General features: G+C 37.3%; 1 protein-coding gene across 1 annotated transcript in view; it reads left to right on the forward strand.

Moving 5' to 3' along the window:
* The first annotated feature begins 12665 nt into the window (after positions 1–12665).
* Positions 12666–19978, forward strand: part of CCL28 (C-C motif chemokine ligand 28) — a 32338-nt gene continuing 25025 nt past the window's right edge. Inside the window, exon 1 of the mRNA XM_074208568.1 lies at positions 12666–12870. Within this exon, the coding sequence (XP_074064669.1) occupies positions 12681–12870 (190 nt within the window). The 5' untranslated portion in view covers positions 12666–12680. The remainder of the gene's footprint in view (positions 12871–19978) is intronic.

A 19978-nucleotide genomic window follows, 5' to 3' on the forward strand; every position in this document is an offset into this window, starting at 1 on the left:
GAAAAAGCAATCTAAAAGGTCAATGAGGAAAAGAATGCCTTAAAAAGCAGAATTGACCAGATGGAAAAGGAGATGCAAAAGCTCTCTGAAGAAAATAATTCCTTCAAATGTAGAATGGAGCTAAGGGAAACAGATGACTTTGTGAGAAATCAAGAAACAAAGAAATAAAACCAAAAGAATGAAAAACTAGAAGAAACATGAAATATCTCTTTGGAAAAATAACTGACCTGGAAAGCAAATGGAGGAGAAATAATTTTAAAATTACTGGACTACCTGAAAGTCATGATCATGAAAAGAGCCTAGACTTCATTTTTCCAAGAAATTTTTGGGGCAGCTAGGTGGACCCTGAAGTCAGGTTCTCCTGACTCTATAGATCACTGACCCTGGAGTCAGGAAAACCTGAATTCAAATCTGGCCTCAGACACTTAATAATTACCTAGGTGTGTGACTTTGGGCAAGTCACTTAACACCATTGTCTTGCAAAAACAAAAAACACAAACAAAAACAAATTCTCTAGGAAAATTGCCTGATATCTTAGAAGCAGAGGATAAGGTAGAAATTGAGAGAATCCACCAATCACCTTCTGAAAAAGATCCCAAAATAAAAATTCCCAGGAATATTATAGCCAAATTTCAGAACTCCTTAGTCAAGGAGAAAATATTACAAGCAGGCAGAAAGAAACAATTCAAATTTCATGGAGCAAAAGTCAGGATAACACAAGATTTAGCAGTTTCTATTTTAAGGACTTGTAGAGCTTAGAATATGATATTCCAGAAGGCAAAAAAAAAAAGAAGCTAGGTTTACAACCAAGAATCAACTACTGAAAAAAATGGAACATTCCCTTTCAAGGGAAAAGATTGGCATTCAATGAAATAGGGGACTTTCAAACTTCCCTGTGCAAATGACCAGAGCTGAACAGAAAGTTTGATTCAGGTGAAGCCTAGAGATAGTGGATGGGAAGGGCAAATTATGAGGGATTTAATGATGTTGAATTGCTTGTATTCCTTCATGGGAAAATGATACTGATAACTCATATGAACCTTTTCATTTATTACGGCAATTTATAAAGAGTATATAGACAAGGTAAAGGAGAGAACTGAATATGAACATTAATATATGATAAAGATGGAATTAATGGGCAAGAGAGGAATTTACTGGGAGAAAGGGAAAGGAGAAATGGAATGGAGTAAGCTATTTTCTATAAAAGAGGCAAGAAAAAGCTTTAGTAATGGAGTGGAAGGTAAGGGGAATGAGTAAGCCTTCACTCTCATTGGAAGTGGCTCAGAGAAGAAATAACATACACACCCAAGTGGGTATAAAAATTTATCTTATCCTAGAGGAAAATAGGAGAGAAAAGGAATGAGGGGAAAAGGGGCATAGGGGAGGGGAGAGAGGTATAGGTGATAGAAGAAAGGGAAGATGGTGAAAGAGGGTAGTTAGATACAACACACTTTTGAGGAGGGACAGGGTGAAAGGAGAGAGAGAGAGAGAGAAAATAGATTAAGTGGAGGAGAGGGATAGGATGGAGGAAAATACAGCTAGCAATAGTGAGTGTGGGAAAAAAATATTGAAGCAATTTCTCTGATGAAGTTAAGATAAAAAATGTTATCCATCCCAAAGACAGAGCTAATGGTATCTGAATATAGTCTGAAGCATATCATTTTTTTCTTCTCTCTCACTTTATTTTTCTTGAGGTTTCTCTCTTTGTAGGAGGAGGGGGGAATGTTGTTTACTTTTACAAGACTATTGTAGTGATGTGAAAAAATAAATAAAAACAAGAGAAGTTTTAAAGTCCCCTATTTCAGGGGCAGCTGGGTGGTGCCATGGAAGCTGGGTGGTGCAGTGGATGGAGCACTGGCCCTAGAGTCAGGAGGACCTGAGTTCAAATCCAGTCTCAGACACTTAACATCTACCTGGCTGTGTGACCTTGGGCAAGTCACTTAACACCATTTACTTACAAAAAAAGAATCCAAAATAAGAAAGTCCTCTATTTCATTGAATGTCAATCTTTTCCCCTGAAAGAATACATTCAGTTTTTGCTGAGTAGTTGATTCTTGATTGTAATCCAAGCTCTTTTGACTATCATATTCCAAGCCCTACAAGCCCTTAATTATAGAAGCTTCTGAATCTTTTGTTATCCTGATTAGTTTCATCATATTTGTATTGTTTCTTTCTGGCTGCTTGTAATATTTTCTCCTTGATTTGGGAGTTCTGAAATTTGGCTATAATATTCCTGGGAGTTTTTAATTTTGGGTTCTCTTTCAGGAGGTGATCAGTGGATTCTCTCAATTTCTATTTTACCTTCTGCTTCTAGAATATCAGGGCAGTTTTCCTGGATTATTCCTTGAAAAATGAAGTCTAGGGCCATTTTTTTTTGACATAATGAGCTGCAAGTCAGCCTCAGTTGAGTGTTAATATCATTGTTACTATTCTTATAGTATCTTTCTAGGCTCTTGTATTTTCTTCTCTGTTACTTTGCCTTATTTCCATTCTATGCATGTTTTTAAAACTCTTAAGTTGGTTAATTGGTAGTCCAATAATTTTAAAATTATTTCTTCTGGATCAGTTTTCTAGGTCAGCTGTTTTTCCAGTAAGATACTCTACTTACATTCTTTTCTAATTTTTCAATCTTTTGGTTTTGTTTTATTGTTTCTTGATTTCTCACAAAGTCATCTGCTTCCCTCAGCTCCACACATTTGAAATAATTATTTTCTTCAGAGAACTTTTGTATCTCCTTTTCCATCTCATGAATTCTGCTTCTTGAGGCATTCTTCTCCTCACTGACCTTTTGGGCTGCTTTTTCCATTTGACCCAAAGTGTTTTTTTAAGATGTTATTTTCTTCAGTACTTTTTGATCTCCTTTTCCTGCATCACTTTTATTTCTCTTCTCAATTTTTCCTCTACCTCCCTTAGTTGATTTTCAAAATATTTTTTGAGCTCTTCCATAATCTGAGACTAATTCATCCTTTTTTTTTTTGGAGACTTTGAACACAGAAGTTTTGATTTTGTTATCTTATGGATTTTGATCTTCCAAGTGATCAAAATAATTGACTATGGTTGGATTTTTTTCTGTTGTTTGCTCATTTCCCCAGCCTGTGATTTGATTTTTAACTCTTTGTTAAGGTAGGGCTCTGCTTCCAGAGTGAAGAATGCACTGTCCCAAGCTTTTGAGGGTTTTTGCTGTTTGCAGGAACACCCCCCCCCAGGGACTGCAATTCCTCCAAAGTCTTATGAGGGGCTCCAGTCTGTGAGTGACCACAAGCAATCCTCTCTCTGTCCTGGAACCATGAAGAGAGTTCCTGCTCTGCTATGGCAGTGAAGCTCCTTTTCCTGAGACTGGGGTCCCAGACTGTAATCTGGATCTGAGTATGGGCAAAGACTCAGAGTCCTGCCTCAGGGATAACAAAAACCTGCAATCTCCCCCAACCCCCTTACTGTCCATGGACTGAGCACTCTGGGAGCAGCTACCAAGAGGCTCCCCTGGTCCCCTGGGCCAGGTCTGCACTGAGACCTGTGCTGGACTGGGTTCCCCTCCCATTCTGGTGGTGGCAGAGTTTTCCCACTGACATTACAATTTGTCTTTTGTAATCCCTGGACTGAAAGGTCTAGAAACCACTACTGCTGCCCAGGACCCAGTTGCCCCCAGATGCTGTGCTCTGTTCCTGGATGTCTGGTCCAGGCTGTGCTGCAGTCCCTTTCTACCTCCAGACCCCTCCCACAGATCTTCCAAATTGTCTTGGGCTGGAAAATTGTTTCACTCAGTCTTTTTTGAGGGTTCTGTCATTCTAGAATTTGGTTAGACTCATTGTTTAGAGGTATTTAGAATGGTCTGGGAGTTCCTACCTCCATTCCATCATCTTGGCTCCACCCCCAAAATGCCTTTTTTGGAGAATAATTAGTGCTAATTAGTAGAGTAGAATAACCCTGAGAATTTCATGAAAGTTTTCTGTTTTCATTTCTCTACAAGCCTGCAAAATTGACACAATCCAATAGCCATTTTTGTTCTGTTCTTTCCACATCTAAACTTCATTCTCTTTGTCAGGGAAAACATAAGTAAAATGATAATTGAGAGTTTCTGCTCTCTTCTTTGTCAACAGTTTTGTTACCAACCATTCTGAGTAACAGTCCTAGCCTTGCTCTGATCCTCATGTTTTCCCTGATATAGATATTCTCTCCTCCACCCATTCTTCTGGTCTTTAGTATCCCTTGCCAGCCTCAGTTGAGTATTAATATCACTGTTACTATTCTTATAGTATCATTCTGGGCTCTTGTTTTTTCTTCTCTGTTACTTTACCTTATTTCCATGCTGTGCATGCTTTTTAAACTTTTAAGTTGGCTAGAGAATTTTCCATACATCTATATTGTCCTCTTCAAACAACAACATGCTATATAAATGTTATCTGCTTCTTCTGCTGCTACTGATGTTGCAGAATGGTGGTGGTATAGGTAGCGATTGGTCTCCTCAGGACCTTTCAGCAAGAACCCACCAATCAACATTTTTCTTTTCCTCTTTCTCTGAACCTTACAGGATGATCTCTCACCTATGGCTCAGTTTCCTCATTTCTTGGAGGATAAATAACTGCATCTTCCTGAGAACTTTCAATTTCCTGGAAGAACTTCAGGTAAAATGGTTTATAAGCAGTTCTTTTCTAATTGGAGAATAGACTAGTCAAGTTATTAAAATTCCTTTCCAGTTTAATGACTCAGACTTTCTGTATGATCTAAAAAAATTCAATTAACCTCTGTGCTTGTCCACATTATGGAGATAACACTAACTGCCTCATATAGAGATGATGTATTTAATTTGTGATGATTCAGTTCTTTTTTTTTTTAGTTTTTTTCAAGGCAATGGGGTTAAGTGGCTTGCCCAAGACCACACAGCTAGGTAATTATTAAGTGTCTGAGGCTGGATTTGAACACAGGTACTACTGACTCGAAGGCAGGTGCTCTATCCACTGTGCCACCTAGCTGCCCCATGATTCAGTTATCTTGAAAAGATGTAGAAAGAGCGAAACTAACTGTCACTGGAAGGGATAATATAGTGTTAACCAGGAATAGGAAATTCAGAACCAGGGAAATCCCCATATAATTCTAGGTTTCTAGTTCTCTTGCTACTGATAAGTAACCCATTCTCCTCTTTTTATTTACTTTGGCACAGATGGCACACAATCCTTCATAAACGTAATGGTAGAATATAAATCTGTCATGGAATCATACCACACAGAAGGACCTTACCTTGTTGTCCTGCAGGCTTCCCCTTAGGACAAAAATATTTCTGAGAGAGACAGTATGGAATGGTGGAAAGAATTGTGGATTTGGAAGTAGATGACTTGGGTCCAAATTCTTCTTCTAATACTTTTTACCTTTGAACCTTAGTCAAGTCACTTCATCTCTAAGGTACTCGGTTTTCTCATCAGAAGAATAGAGACAGATGGATTAGATCTCTCTAAAGGTCACTTCCAACTCTAACATTGTATTTCATCTCAATTAGAGAATAATTTGTTTTGTTTTAAGGATAACAAAAGAAATTTTACATAATTTTGCTCCTAACAATTTCCTTCCCCCACCACTCTGACTCTGAGAATTATTCCAAGTCCAGCTATTGATCATTATTCTAATTTCCATTCTAGTCAGTTTGATGAAAAGTCAATATATAGCTATTATTTTAGAAAAGAAGAATTCTTTTTTTCTTTTTAGTTTTTTTTGCAAGGCGAATGGGGTTAAGTAGCTTGCCCAGGGCCACACAGCTAGGTAATTATTAAGTGTCTGAGGCCAGATTTGAACTCAGGTACTCTTGACTCTAGGGCTGGTGCTCTATCCACTAGATAGGTGCCACCTAGCCACCCCTAAAATAGAAGAATTCTTGTTCATCATCCTCAATGAAAAACAAAATGAAATTAAGATGCCTAGTACCTAGTAATTCTTTAAGCTACAGATGAGTCAAAATGGTCAAGAGTGATAAACACAAAAGGAAGGGCTTTGTTAGGAACTATGGTCATGTTACCAGGACACCCTTGTGGTTGGGTTAGCACCCAGTACCAATACCAATACCAATACCAATAATCCCTATACTTAAATTTAAGGAAGTGGGTAAAAGAGAATGTGGGTTTTTGATTCTGTCCTCAGAGGTGGCATATGAACTGTGCTTTGAAAGAAGCAAAGGATTCTAAACTAGAACTTCCAACTCTCTAACCAGTGCCCTTCCCACAACCATATAACCACAGCAGAAAGGGAGCTTCATTTGTCTGATTCTGTGTATTGTAAAAGTTCAATTCTGTATTAAGTAATCACCTTCCTTATTCCCTTACTTCTCATCTGACCTTAAACATTCATACTCGGTATGAGACAAGTGCCCATTGTAATAATGTATCTGCTTGTGCCAATGGAAAGTTTACATTTCATTTCCTTGAGGTAGAAATAGTTTGACTTCCCTTGTAAGAAAAAAGTTTTAGTAACTTCTGTGTTCTCTTTTGCCAGAAACTTTTCAAGATGAGAAATCATACAAATAGCCTAAGTTCTGTTTAGTTGCTCTTTTCAGTGATTTTAATCTCATGATTCCTCTAGAGTTTCCTGTTTTCTCTTTTTTATCACTGCCAGTCCTGTTGCACAAATGCTTTCCACTTGGTTGATCTTGAAGAAGGTCATGCCCAAACAAAATGATTCCATAGTCAAAGTTTGTCTTCAGGGCCCCTCACCTTTTTTCCTATTTTGCTACCTCCTTTTTTATTACAGATCATGCTACAGATCAATTGCAATGCAATATTGTGCTAGGGCCTCCCATTATACAACTTCAAGAACTCTCTAAGCAGCATGATGCAGTGGACAAAGTGCTGACTTCAGAAATAGGAAGGCTTGGGTTAGGAAGGTTAACATAATGGGTGACCTGGACAAATTATTTAATCTATCCATTATCCTGGGCAACTTTTTAGTACTATTTCAACTTTCTAGTACAATTCAGATTGTAGAACAACTGCTGATATATATTGAAAGAGGAAATTTCCTATCCAGAAATATTCCATACCAGTGAAATGACAGGCCTGGTTGCATTCCCAGGTGGCACATTATATTCCTGCCTCTAACATCTCTCATCAATACTTCCTTTCCTCATGAAAATTCACCATCCTTATATTCCTCATAGACCTTTCAGGTAATGGAGCTAATGTGAAAATTTTGGATTAGTAAATTTGAATGAACATTTTGACCAGGATCTCCTAGAGATACAAAGCCTTAAAACCCAAAGCAGTGACTCTAAAAGTGGCCATTCTAGATAATTTCTTAAACTGATAGGAAAGAGAATTTTAATCTTATAGAATCAGCTCTTATCTTCCAACCATGAAATAGATGTCACCCTGTCACTCACTCTTCATTATTTCATGCAAATCTTTCCATGTTTTTCTAAGATCATTAGGTTTCTCATTTCTTATAACACAGTAGTATTCCATCACAATTATATATTACAACTTGTTCAGCCATTCTTCAATCAATATCCAAATTAACTATAGAGGACATATGAGGAAAGACACTATCTGCATCAAGAGGGAAAAAACTGCTAAATATAAGTCATGTACAAAATAATTTTTCATATATATGTTTTAAATATCTAATAAAGTTACCATATAAATGTCTTCTTTTTAATATATATATATATATATTAATATGCCTATTTGTGACTAATGGTAGCCCACTCTAAGATGGAAGGGAAGGAAAAAAATGATAACTTTATTATATATTTAAAAGGAATAACAAGTTGTACATAGTAGATTTGCAGTCAGGTTGTCCTTCCCCTTCTTCACCCATCAAAAATTTCTTGTATATTTCTTTCCTTTATGATCCTACTTTCAGGAAATTTTAAAAATAATATGACAACATATTAACATTCTTAACTATTACCATTCCCAGGGAAAAGAGAACAAAGACTAGTTTTCTAATAAACAACGAGCTTAGGACTAGATTTGTGATTTCATTAATATAGGAAAGTACAACTTAGATGTGGAGTGATTTGCCCAGGGTCATGCAGAGTCTATATCAGAGGGAGGGCACATTATACATATTATACACAGACCTTACTATCATTAAGGTCAACTCTTTTTTCATTAAGCTGTGTTGTTCCTCCTCATAAACAAACCAAAACTTATACATCTAAATGAATATTGTCCCCTTCAAAGTATCTACCTCAGAAGGCCACAAATTTGTGCCAGAGATGCTGTTCTTGGTCAAAGCATTTTGAGAACTTTCTCTTTCAGAATTGTCTTCAAGACTTATGTCTTTCTTCTCTTGAATATCTGCAATGGTTGTGAATCTTTAGCCGTAGAATAAAGATTTGTTTTTTGAACCAATTTGGTGAGTAACCAAGTGATTGTGGTTCTTTGAGGGAAGATCTATTTCTAGTATTCACTCCTCAGAGAAATGTGCCTGATTTGACCATTACCCTGAGCCTCACTTTCTTCTCTACCATGGGAGAGCCCCAGGGAGAACTTAGCTCATCTGTATCTTTCCAATCTGTTCCATTCAATCAATATGAATGAAAACGCATTTGTTAGACAATTACAAGGCACTGTGCTCAGTGATGGGAAGACAAATGGAAAAAGTGAGGTGGTTCCTGCCCTCAAGAAGCCTACATTTGGATAGAGGGAGACAACATTCTTGACAGACCAAAGGCTTTTCAGTTTGAAGAATCACAGGGAAGCAAGATGACCCACAAAGCATAACTTTTCCAGAAGTTATGTTTATACTGATTTGATAATTTACCTAGATTGTGAGGTAGAAAGAGAAATGTGAGCATGGAAAACATGCCTAGTTGCATTTGGCCAGATTGTATGGATGTGAAAAAAGTCTGGTCTGGTATAGCTGAATGTATGTTTGATTGGACATCTCTGGTATACAGGGAACTTCTCCCTGCTCTAACTAGTAGATAATCTTTGGTTTAGAAATACATGTTCCTGGTGAGTCAGGTTTCTATACTTATCCAATATTGCATTCTGGAACAATCCCTGGTGTCCCATTTCTTATTTTTCATATTAAACTTAATTACTTTCAATTGCTAGACATTTATTTTTAGCTCTTTCTCACCCAGCTCCCATCTGATAAAAAGAAAAAAAATGTAAAAATATAGTCAAGTAAAATAAATTTCTCCTATGACCAGATCCAAAAACTGTAGGTCTCATTCCACATCTTGTATCCATTGCTTCTCTTAGAAGGTAAGTAGTATACTTCATTGTTAGTCCTTTGAAATTGCATTTGGTCATTACATCAACCAAAATTTTTAAGTCTGTCAAGTTGTTTATCTTCATGATGATGTATAAATTGTTCTCATTTTCTTTATTTTACTCTGTCAATTCATACAAATCTCATTTCTCTGAAACCTTTCCATTATGTTTGGGCACCATGTTTTATTCAGTCATTTCCCCAAATTGCTAGACATCCCCCTTCCTTAGTTTTTTAGTTCTTTGCCTCTACAACAAGAACTATTATAAGTGTCTGTAAAAATACTATGTGTATTTTTGGCACATTTTTTGCCCACATGGGTCATTTTCCAATTACTTTGATCTTTTGGGGATATGTAGCCCTATTTCAATACTTTACAACAAATATTTAGGTCAGAAAAAGATTTTAACAGTATTCAGTTTCTGGTCCTTGAACATCAGATTTCCAAATTAATATTAATTAGTTTAAAAAAAGCTTCTTATATTAAAAAAATAAAGTATTTGCCTTCCTAAAACTTCTTAAAAATCATTTATAGGGATAAAATTAAAAAATTGTATCTAGAATGAAAAAGAAATTAAAAACTATGATGCTTATTTAGAAGTAAATATCATCATATCAAAGTGAAAATTAAAAGCACAAATTATTGAGGGTGAAGGAAAGAATTTATTAAGTGACAAACTATATGCCAGACACCATGCTAAGACTTTATAAATATTATATAATTTGATCTTCTCAACAGCCCTAGAAGATTAATGTTTTTCTTATTCCCATATTTTTTGTAGCCAAGGTAGAGAAATATTGAGAGATTTATCCAAACTCACCCAACTAATACATGTCTGAGATAGGATTTCAGTTCAAGTATTTCTGATTCCCAGTCCCAGGGCTTCATTCACTCTGCCATCTACTTGCCTAGAATAGAAGGAAAATTTTCTTAACTTATAAGATTAACCAGTACTAATAAAATCTCTCTTCTAAATGCAGTTTAGGGGTAGTTGTATGATCCTGGGCAAGCACTTAACCCTGATCTGAAGGAAATGGCAAACCACTCCAGTATCTTTGCCAAGAAAATTCCAATGAAATCATGAAGAAACAGACATGACTGAAATGGCTGAACAACAATAAAAATGGTGACTTAAATTAAATCATAATCAATCTAAAATTGAAACAGAAAAGAAAAAAATACCTCTTAAGTTTAGAAAAGTAAAGGATGCAAGGAATGTGTTTCTAACTCATTTCTAAAATAATCCATTTGAGAAGGAGTTGCTTTAGTAGATACCTAAGATCTCCAAAAAATCTCGAAAAGATCTAGAAAATATGGTTAAAATCATAAGTTATATAAAGCTAACTAGTTTTTTGATATGCTCTAAGTAAGGGATACGTAATTACATGTCAAGTTAGCTTTCTCTCTAAAGGGTTCTCTCTGAAATGATTTAATACACAGCTGATAAAGAAAAGAGTACCCTCTGGAACTAGGAATATTCATAAGGAAAGAAGGGAAGAACCAAAAAGCAGTAATGTATGTGTATGTATGTATGTGTATGTGTGTGTGTATGTGTGTGTTTTTATATAACAACAACAATACCTATATCATCCAATGAAATATGGTGGGAAGTAATGAGGTAGACTCCACAAAAACTCCAAAAAGATGTTTCTCCAAGAATGAGATAAAAATTGTCTCATAAAGACACAAGAAGAACTCACAGGAATAGATACAATCTCTTGATCTTTCAAACTTTAAACTTGACAGTGTTGTGTGTATGTGTGTGTGTGTGTGTGTGTGTGTGTGCGCACGCGCACACACACACACACATACACAAGGCCCTGAGCCAACTGCTGAGGGTACAAAAGACAAACAAAAAATAGAACAAGTCAGGGGACTTTTTCTGAGTTAAGTCTTAAAGGAAGAAAGAGCTTCTTAGTTAGCTCTTTCATAACTATATCTTTTTTTCCACCTAGTTTCTCTCCATCCACATTCCTTTAATGACATTTCCACCTTCTTTACCACCTCTGAAATAAGTATGCCAAGGTTTCTTAGCTTTTCTAAGGATTTTTTTTAATCTTGCAAGTACTTGCAAGCCACTTAACCCCACTGCCTTGCAAAAACAAAAACAAAAAAAAAAGAGTATATGACTTCAAGTCCTTTCTCTGATATGGAATTAGGAAGATACTTAACCTCTTTGTGTTGAGGAAATTCTATAGAACTACAAGTTATAGAGAAAATACTGGTCTATTGTGATGGAAGGAGTTTTAATTCTAAGTGGTCCCTCCATTGACAAAATCATAGATCTGTTCTAAAGAAAAAAGTAGGCAACATTAGACTTCAGTCTAATGTTAATGGAGTCAGAAGTGATCTTCCTCTGTTCTTTTATTTTTTCATCATTTGTCCATTGCCTTGGGAATTAGCATCTCTCTTTGGCAATAAGTGAAAAAATTAAGTAAAGAAAAACTTTGATAAACACATACATTTATCTTTAAGTAACTGATGACTTTTTAATCATTAAAGACTAACCCCAAACCCATACTGGTGGCAGTCTTCTCCCTTTGTGTCTTTCTTTGCCTATTCTCTGATATGCTTATGTATCCTGGTTCTCTGGGAATGTATTTTTATTCCCCTTGTTAGACTTTATAAGCATGAGAGGAGGGTCTTAGCTAAACTTCATAACTCTTCTAGTGTCTGGCACAGCATATAGTAAGGACTTAATCTATGATTGTTAAATTACATGAAATCAAGAGATCATTGATTTAGAGTCCATTTTACAGATGAATATCAAAGGAAATTGTGGCTAGATAGGTACAGAGGTATAAAAAAAAAAGATAAATACCTCTTTCCCTAAGAATCATTTATGGGCAGCTAGGTGGCATAGTGGATTGAGCACTGGCCTTGGAATCAGGGGGACCTGAATTCAAATCTGTCTTCAGGTGCTTAATAATTACTTAGCTGCGTGACCTTGAACAAGTCATTTAATCCCATTGCCTTGCATGGATCGACATAAATCAAATGGGATTTTTTTTTTCTTTGTTTCATATAAGTGTTGAAAAAAGCTCTAGAAAAATAAGATTGAAAAAATTATCACCACATATTTTAGAATTCATTTTTTACAATGATGCCTATATGTGCGTGAAGTAAAAAAAAAAAATGACTTCTTACATTGAACTAAATCCCAGAGAGGAGGTTAAGCGATTTGCCCAAGGTCACACAGCTAGAAAGTACCAAAGTCAGACTGTGAAACCATGCCCTCTGACTTTTTAAATGCCATTTAAGCTCCATATCCAAGGTAACTAGAAGGAAATAATCTTTATTTATCTACCTGGTCTGTGTGTGTGTGTGTGTGTGTGTGTGTGTGTGTGTGTGTCTGTGTGTCTGTGTGTCTGTGTGTCTGTGTCTGTGTGTCTGTGTGTCTGTGTGTGTTCCCTTGAACCTTGTCAGGCCAGTGGTCCAATACAACTTCCCCCAGGAAAAGATATATGAAAAATGTATGACAGCAACACCTCTGGAGGCGGGGCTCAGCTCACTAATCTCTCCATCCACCCTCTGGACTCCGGCACACCTGAGTCTTTCTTCCTGCAAGCCAGCTCACAGGAGGAGACTGGAGGGGAGAGCAATGGGGCCAACAGGAGCAGCTGTCCTGGCTACTGCTGCCCTCCTGGTCATTCAGGTCTCAGAGGGTGAGTGGAGGGGCATCCTCCAGATACTAGCTTCATTTCTTTGTTGGATGGAGTTTAGTGAAATACTTATGATTTCTCAGATCAGGGTTAGAAAAGGAAAGGCTCCTGGGATGGAAGGATCTCCCCCTTCTTTGAAGTTTTATTTCCCATAACCTGGGGGATAGTTAAAACCTGAACTCCATAGTAGGAGAATTTCAGAGAAGGCTGCCTTATTTATTGTTAACTGGGAAGTCACCAGCTCCCTGTCAGAGCTGGCCCTGTTTCCTTTGAGTTGGGGGTTATGGGAGTATGGGGAGGAATGAAGGAGGAGCAAAAAGAGCAAGTTTGGAGAAAGCTTGGTTTGATAGATGTGGCACTGGACTGAAGAGTCAGGAAGATGTGTTCAAATTCTACCTCAGTCATCTGCCAGCTGGGTGATCCAGCTTGCCCCAACTTGGTCAACCTCTCTGTTTCAATTTCCTCATTTGTAAAATGAGGGTGTTGGACTTGATGGCTTCTGCAGTTACTTTTGGTTTTCAGTCTATGGTCCCATGACTATTTCATCTAGGATGCAGAGATTTAGAGCAGGAAGAAACCTTAGAGACCATCTTGTCTAACCTCTTCATTTTAAGTAGAAGAAAACTGAGGCCCAGAGAAATGAAGAGACCTAGTTAGGGAAGGGCTAAGCTGGAATGAGAATCCTAGAACCCTTGACTCTAAATATAATATTTTTCCAACTACTCCACATCACCTTCATTAATAGCCTGGTAACATCTCAGAAAATCTTCATCTATGTGACTTGTCACATAGCTAATAAATAGCAGCACCAGGATTCAAATCCAAGTCCTCTGGCTGTAAAATTAATGCATGTTCTTGAAAGACAGACTTGGTGGATTTAACCCAGGTCTTGACCATCTATTCTATAGACTCTTTGAAACTGAAATCTGGAGCTAGCTTTGGAAAGGGAAAGGGAGGTCTTTATCATGGGAAGATGGGAGAGAGAAGATATTAAGTAGCAAGACTAGGCTCAGAGCTGTCATTTTCCAGGCCTTGAGTTAATATTTGTGAATGATTTTAGTTACTTAAGATTTGGCTTTTGGATGAAAGTATAATAGCTAAACTTTCCTTGTTTATAGTGATAAATAGAGGACCTAAAGTGACCTGCCTAACATTCACTAAGAAAAATGTCTTCTACCCAACTCCTAAGGAATTGATAACTTTGGGTTGCATAAAACAGCTCAATATGGTAATAATAATAATAATAATAACTAGCATTTTGTGGCACTTTAAGGTTTGCAAATCACTTTACAAATATTTCATTTGATTCTCATAATAACCCTGTAAGATATCCCTATTTTCAAATATGAAGTTAATGGCTTCAATGTAAAGTAGGAGACACATAATTTGGGGCATAATCGACGTGGAAAGTCATTTTGTCCAAATATGTTAGTTGTTACAAGGGTTAGTGCTTCCTTTTTTCCAATGAAGAAGGAACATAAAAAGGAAAGAAAATAGATTTTTGTTCATTGAAAAAAAGTAAATTTAGTTTAAAAAGTAAAATGAGCTGAAAGAAATTAAAGGTAGAGGGAGGCATCTAGGTGGCCAGGGGATAGAGAGCTGCCCTGGAGTCAGGAAGACCGGAGTTCAGATGGGGCCTCAGGCAAGTCACTCAACCCCATTGCCATAATAAAGAAATAATAAATGAATGAATGGATGAAATACATAAAAAGAAATTAAGGGTAGAATTGAAGGAGTAGAAGAAATCGCAAAAGACTAAAGAATCAGACAGACAAGGAAGGGCAGGGAAGGTATACAAAGGACAATTTCATTGCTATGCCTTGGTTCTAGAGCATGAGTATGTGGGGAGGGGTAGAATTTATGACTGATCATATGTATGTGAAAACCTCAGGTCTTTTTAAAGTCAACTATCAGGGTCACCTCTTTGTCCCTTGAGTTTGGAAGATGAGGAACAAGAGGAAGTGACAGAGAGCTCAGGGATAGAGGTGTTAGCTATCGGAGAAAGGGTTGTAGTTCAAGCTGTACCAGCTAGTTCTTTAAAAAGTACTTTGCTTCAGACTGGGCTATTGTTTCTTTTGCAGCCCTTTAACATCAGGTGGGTCACTTAATAGCCTGCTAGACACCTAAATGACACATCCATGGCCTGAAGGAATCAGTGGAGCTGCCTAAGTCTTTGGAGAGTAGCTGGTCAACCCTTGGACCCTGGCCTCATAAACGGGCCTTGGCTGCCTCCAAGGAGTATTACTGGAAATTTCTTGTTGCAGCAGCAACTTTCTCCAAGTTGTTGATGTGGTTACTGATTCCTGCAGACTCAACAAATTCCTCCATGTCCACAGAAATGTTATGTATATATATTATATATATATATAATATATATATATTATATATATATATATGGGGTGAAATGACATGGACCTCTCCCAGGACACTTTCCTGTTTTTTAGCTAGTAGGCATCAATATGCATATTTCTTCCCTTTTTAAAAATTAAATGTTTTATTTAAAACTTAACTTTGATCAAAAACAACCAGTTAAATTTAATACAAATTTACATCAAAATTAATTTCAGTGCCTACTATATCATGGCACCTTTCCAACCCCTCTTGGCCTCACAATTCTTTAGCAATTCTTTCTTCCTTTTAGGTTGTTATAAGTAGTGTGGAGCCTGTTCTTCTTCTTTTGCTTCATTTTTTTTTTTTTACTTTTGCATATTGCATGAGAAACTTCCTTGTGGTAACTCTGCTTACCTAGCCATTCTTTCCAGTGCTGGTTGCATTTTCTCCAATACATCCCAACTCACTGGCCCTAGTGGGGAAATTGTAATCCTCTTTCTTCCCTTTTGCCACTCTCACCTTCCACCTTCACTTGTGAGTGAGTGAGTCACACTTATCATCAACCTCTCCTCCTTTGAAGTTCACAGTACTCGGATTTATCACCCAATTCAGATCTTGATGACCATTATCTACTTACCCAGAGTCACACAGCTAGTACAGACGTCATAATTGAATTTAGGTCCCCCTGACTAGCTGCCCATAAATGGTTCTTAAGGAAAGAGGTATCTCCCCCCCCCCCCCATTCCCTACTTTCTATATTTTCTCACTTGGTTAGCTCTCACAAGCTCAATTTTCAGAATATTTCCAGATCTACATATCCAGTTCTAATCTCTCTCCTGAGCTCCAGTCTCCCATCATCAACTGCCTTTTAAACATCTTAAACAGGCATCTCAAGTTCAACATGTCCAAAACAGAACTCATTCAACCACTACCCTCCAAACCCTCATCCTTCCAAAATATCCTATTACTATTAAGGTCACCACCATCAGTCCTCTTGGCTCATATCTCAGTGTTATATTTTACTCCTTGTTCTCAATTCTTATTTCTAATAAGAGGTACCAAATTTGGACTTTTCTACCTTTATGACATTTCTCACTTGGTCTCCTTTCTGCATTCAAACAGCTGCACCCTAATTCAGAATCTTTTTTTAAAAAATTTATTTAAGGCAGTGAAGTTAAGTGACTTGCTCAAGGTCACACAGCTAGATAATTATTAAGTATCTGTAGCTGGATTTGAACTCCGGTCCTCCTTCTTCTCTTCAAGCCAGTGCTCTATCTTCTGTGCCACCCAGCTGCCCTGAGAATCTTATTATTCTAGCCAATATTGTTCTAAGAGCCACTTAAATGTCTTGCTGCCTCCATTCTTCTTTTCTAATCCATCCTCTACACAACTTCCGAGGGGATCTTCCTAAATGATCATGTCACAACATTATCCTCTACTCATCCTATTGCTCCTTCTTACCTCTAGGATGAAATATCAACCCATTTTTTTAAGGCTCTCCACAATATGACTCTTTCCTATCCTTTTGGTCTGTTCACAATTCTTTCCTCACATGCTATGATTCAGGTACCCTGGTCTCACACATACAATGCTTCAACAACTATCTCTATGTTTTTGCATTGTCTGTATCTCATGAATGGAATATTTTCCTTTTATCCTTTATAATATTTTATTTTTTTCTGAAAATTATTTTTTAACATTTAAAAAATATTTAACTTCCAGGCCCTATCTCTCTCCTTCCCTTCCACTTACTTGAGATAGCATGCAATCTGGTATAGATTTATATATGTAAAACATTTCCTTCAATCATGTAAAACATTTCCTGAATGGAATATTTTCTCTTATTATCTCTGACTCTTAGAATAATCAGCTTCCTTCAAGACAGCTCAAACACTACCTTATCCTAATGGCCTTTCCCATTCTCTTTCCTCCTGTCCCCCCTTCCAGAAGCTGAACCTTTTATTCTGAGGTTATTTTTTAATCTATTTTTAACATACATCTTTTCTATACCATTTGTGTTCATATAGTCTCCCCCCAACAAAAGGTAAGTTCTGTAAAAGCATGGATTTGTTTTGCTTTTTTCCTGATACAAAACAATATATGTCTCTGGGCAAGTCATTTAGCTACTGAGTAGTCCAGACAATTCTCAAAAATTCTTAATTTTCAAGGAAAATGTAAAATATGCAATGGTAGAAGTCTCTCACTAAGGGTTTCCCAATATCTATAAAAATCAAAGATCTGGTATTAAAAAAATTAAAAGTTATTTCATAAAGGTCTTTCTAGATTTCTTTTTATTTCTCTGACTTGCTAGTTTTAATGATATTTAACTTTGTTAGTTTTAATAATATGAAGGTGTCACAATTTAGTTAACCATACCCCTATTCTTTGACACTTGGGTTGCTTCCAGTTTGGAAGCAATTAAATATTTTGTTTTAAAATTCAGCCCAAATCCTACCTATGCTAGAGGTGTTTTCTGTCATCATTCATCCTTTCTTCCTACTCTTTTCCTGCACCCAATACCTTCTTCTTCTGATTACTTTCCATCTATTCTATGTGAAGAAGTGAAGAGCACACCAGACCTAAAGTCAGAAAGACTTTCTTCCTGAGTTGAAATGTGACTTCAGTTACTAGCTGTGTGACCCTGGGCAAGTCAATTAACCTTGTTTGCCTCAGTTTCCTCATCTATAAAATGAGCTGAAGTGGCAAATCATTCCAGTATCTCTGCCAAGAAAACTCCAAATTGAGTCATAAAGAGTTGGAAATGAATAAATTACAACTAAATCTATAAATTGTTTAAATAACTAGTTATGGTATGTATTCCCCATTACTGTATTTCCCCATGTATAAGATGCACCTTAATTTTGGGGCCTGAAATTTGAAAAAAGTGTATTAAATAAAGTTTTTGAACTCAAGTTTTAATCATCAAAAAAATTCATGCATCTCATCATAGTACATCCATTAGCTCATCCTCATCTGTGTTTGATGACAAATCATTGTCTAAGGAGAGGCTCTGAATGCTCTCTTGCCTGTGCTCTGGTCTGGGGTTGACCACAAGCTCTCTCTGGGCAAATCTGTGGACACAGGCTTAGTCTATTTTGGTTCATGAACCTGAAGCACCACTTGTGTCGTCCTTTGAAATCAATCACTTCTTTTTCATCAGTAATTCTTCTGGCCTCCTGCTGAACCATCTTTATGGATACATGAATTCCACTGGCCCTTTGCTCTTCAATCCATTTCTTTAATTCCCTTTCTAACTCAGGCCATTTGGCTGACTCACGTCTCATGGTCTTCTTCTGCAGAGGCATTTTCAGTGGATTTCTTCTTCCTATAGCCAGTCTTGGATTGTTCTCAGTTGGAGGAGGACCAAACTTTGGTCCAGCAGCATGATTTCCATTCACTTTTGCAAACTGGATCACTTTAAACTTGAATTCAGCACCTTAAGAAAATCTTTTCTAAGCCATTTCTGGGCAGAACATGGCAAAACATAATATACCAGTAACAAATGCAAAACAGTGAGCACAAAGTCAACAAGTGTGGAAAAGCAGGAAATGAATGTAAAAAAAATCTACAACCACTATATGAGACACTCCTGGTTTTTAGACCCCAAATTTTTCAAAAAAAGGGTACATCTCATACATGGGAAATACGGTACATTAGGAATTTTTTTTTTTAGTTTTTTGCAAGGCAAATGGGGTTAAGTGGCTTGCCCAAGGCCACGCAGCTAGGTAATTTATTAAGTGTCTGAGACAGGATGTGAACCCAGGTACTCCTGACTCCGGGGTGGGGGGGCGGTGCTTTATCCACTGCACCACCTAGCCGCCACACAGCTAGGTAATTATTAAATGTCTGAGGTCGGATTTAAACTCAGGTCCTCCTGACTCCAGGGCAGGTGCTCTATCCACTGCACCACCTAGTTGCCCCTGTCCTTCATTCTCAAAGAAGACCATGACATCCAAGAGGTGATGCCAAATATGCATGTGAATTGGATTTGAGTAAGGGGGTGCTATGCTAAGTCACCAGCCTCACTTTCTCCTCCAGAGTCATCTGGGTCCAGCAGCCAGATATGGATCAGGACAACTGGAAATGGCCCTGGATGTGAGGCAAACAGGGTTAAGTGACTTGCCCATGGTCACAGAGCTAGTAAGTGTCAAGTGTCTGAAGTCTGTTTTGAACTCAGGACCTCCTGACTCAAGGACTTTTTGATTTATCCACTGTACCACCTAGCTGAAAATAATAATAATAATAATACAATAATAATTACTCACATTCCTATACCACTTTCTTCACAATAATCCTGTGAGACAGATGATATAATTTTTAGATTTTTTAACAGATTTTACAGATAAGGAAACCAACCTTAAGAAAGACTAGGGAACTTACCCAGGGTCATGCTGTAGGTCACCTAAGATTAAATGGCAGGGTCAGAGAGCCAGAGTTTGAATCCATGTCTTTCTTGACTTAAGTCAAGCATCCACTTCATTTTTTTCCTATATTATTACCAGCCTGGAGCTCATTACACCAAACTATTCTTCACAAATGGGACCTCCTGTTAGACTAGAAGAGAAACTGAAAGGGTCATCTTGACTGGTATTTAAGCTGGGTTTTCAACATCACTTTCATGTGACTTCCTGATCTAGCACAGGGGTTCCCTGCAGGGACCTTCTGGAGGTCTCCCAAGTCATGGCAGCATGGGTTTAGAGATAGATACTGCATTGAGTTCAATGCCTTTTATAAAGAGAGAGCCTAAATTGTGACTTGATTATGGTTGAATAGCTTGTAC

The sequence above is a fragment of the Macrotis lagotis genome, chromosome X, assembly GCF_037893015.1.
Source record: "Macrotis lagotis isolate mMagLag1 chromosome X, bilby.v1.9.chrom.fasta, whole genome shotgun sequence".
In the NCBI taxonomy this organism is placed as follows: Eukaryota; Metazoa; Chordata; class Mammalia; order Peramelemorphia; family Peramelidae; genus Macrotis; species Macrotis lagotis.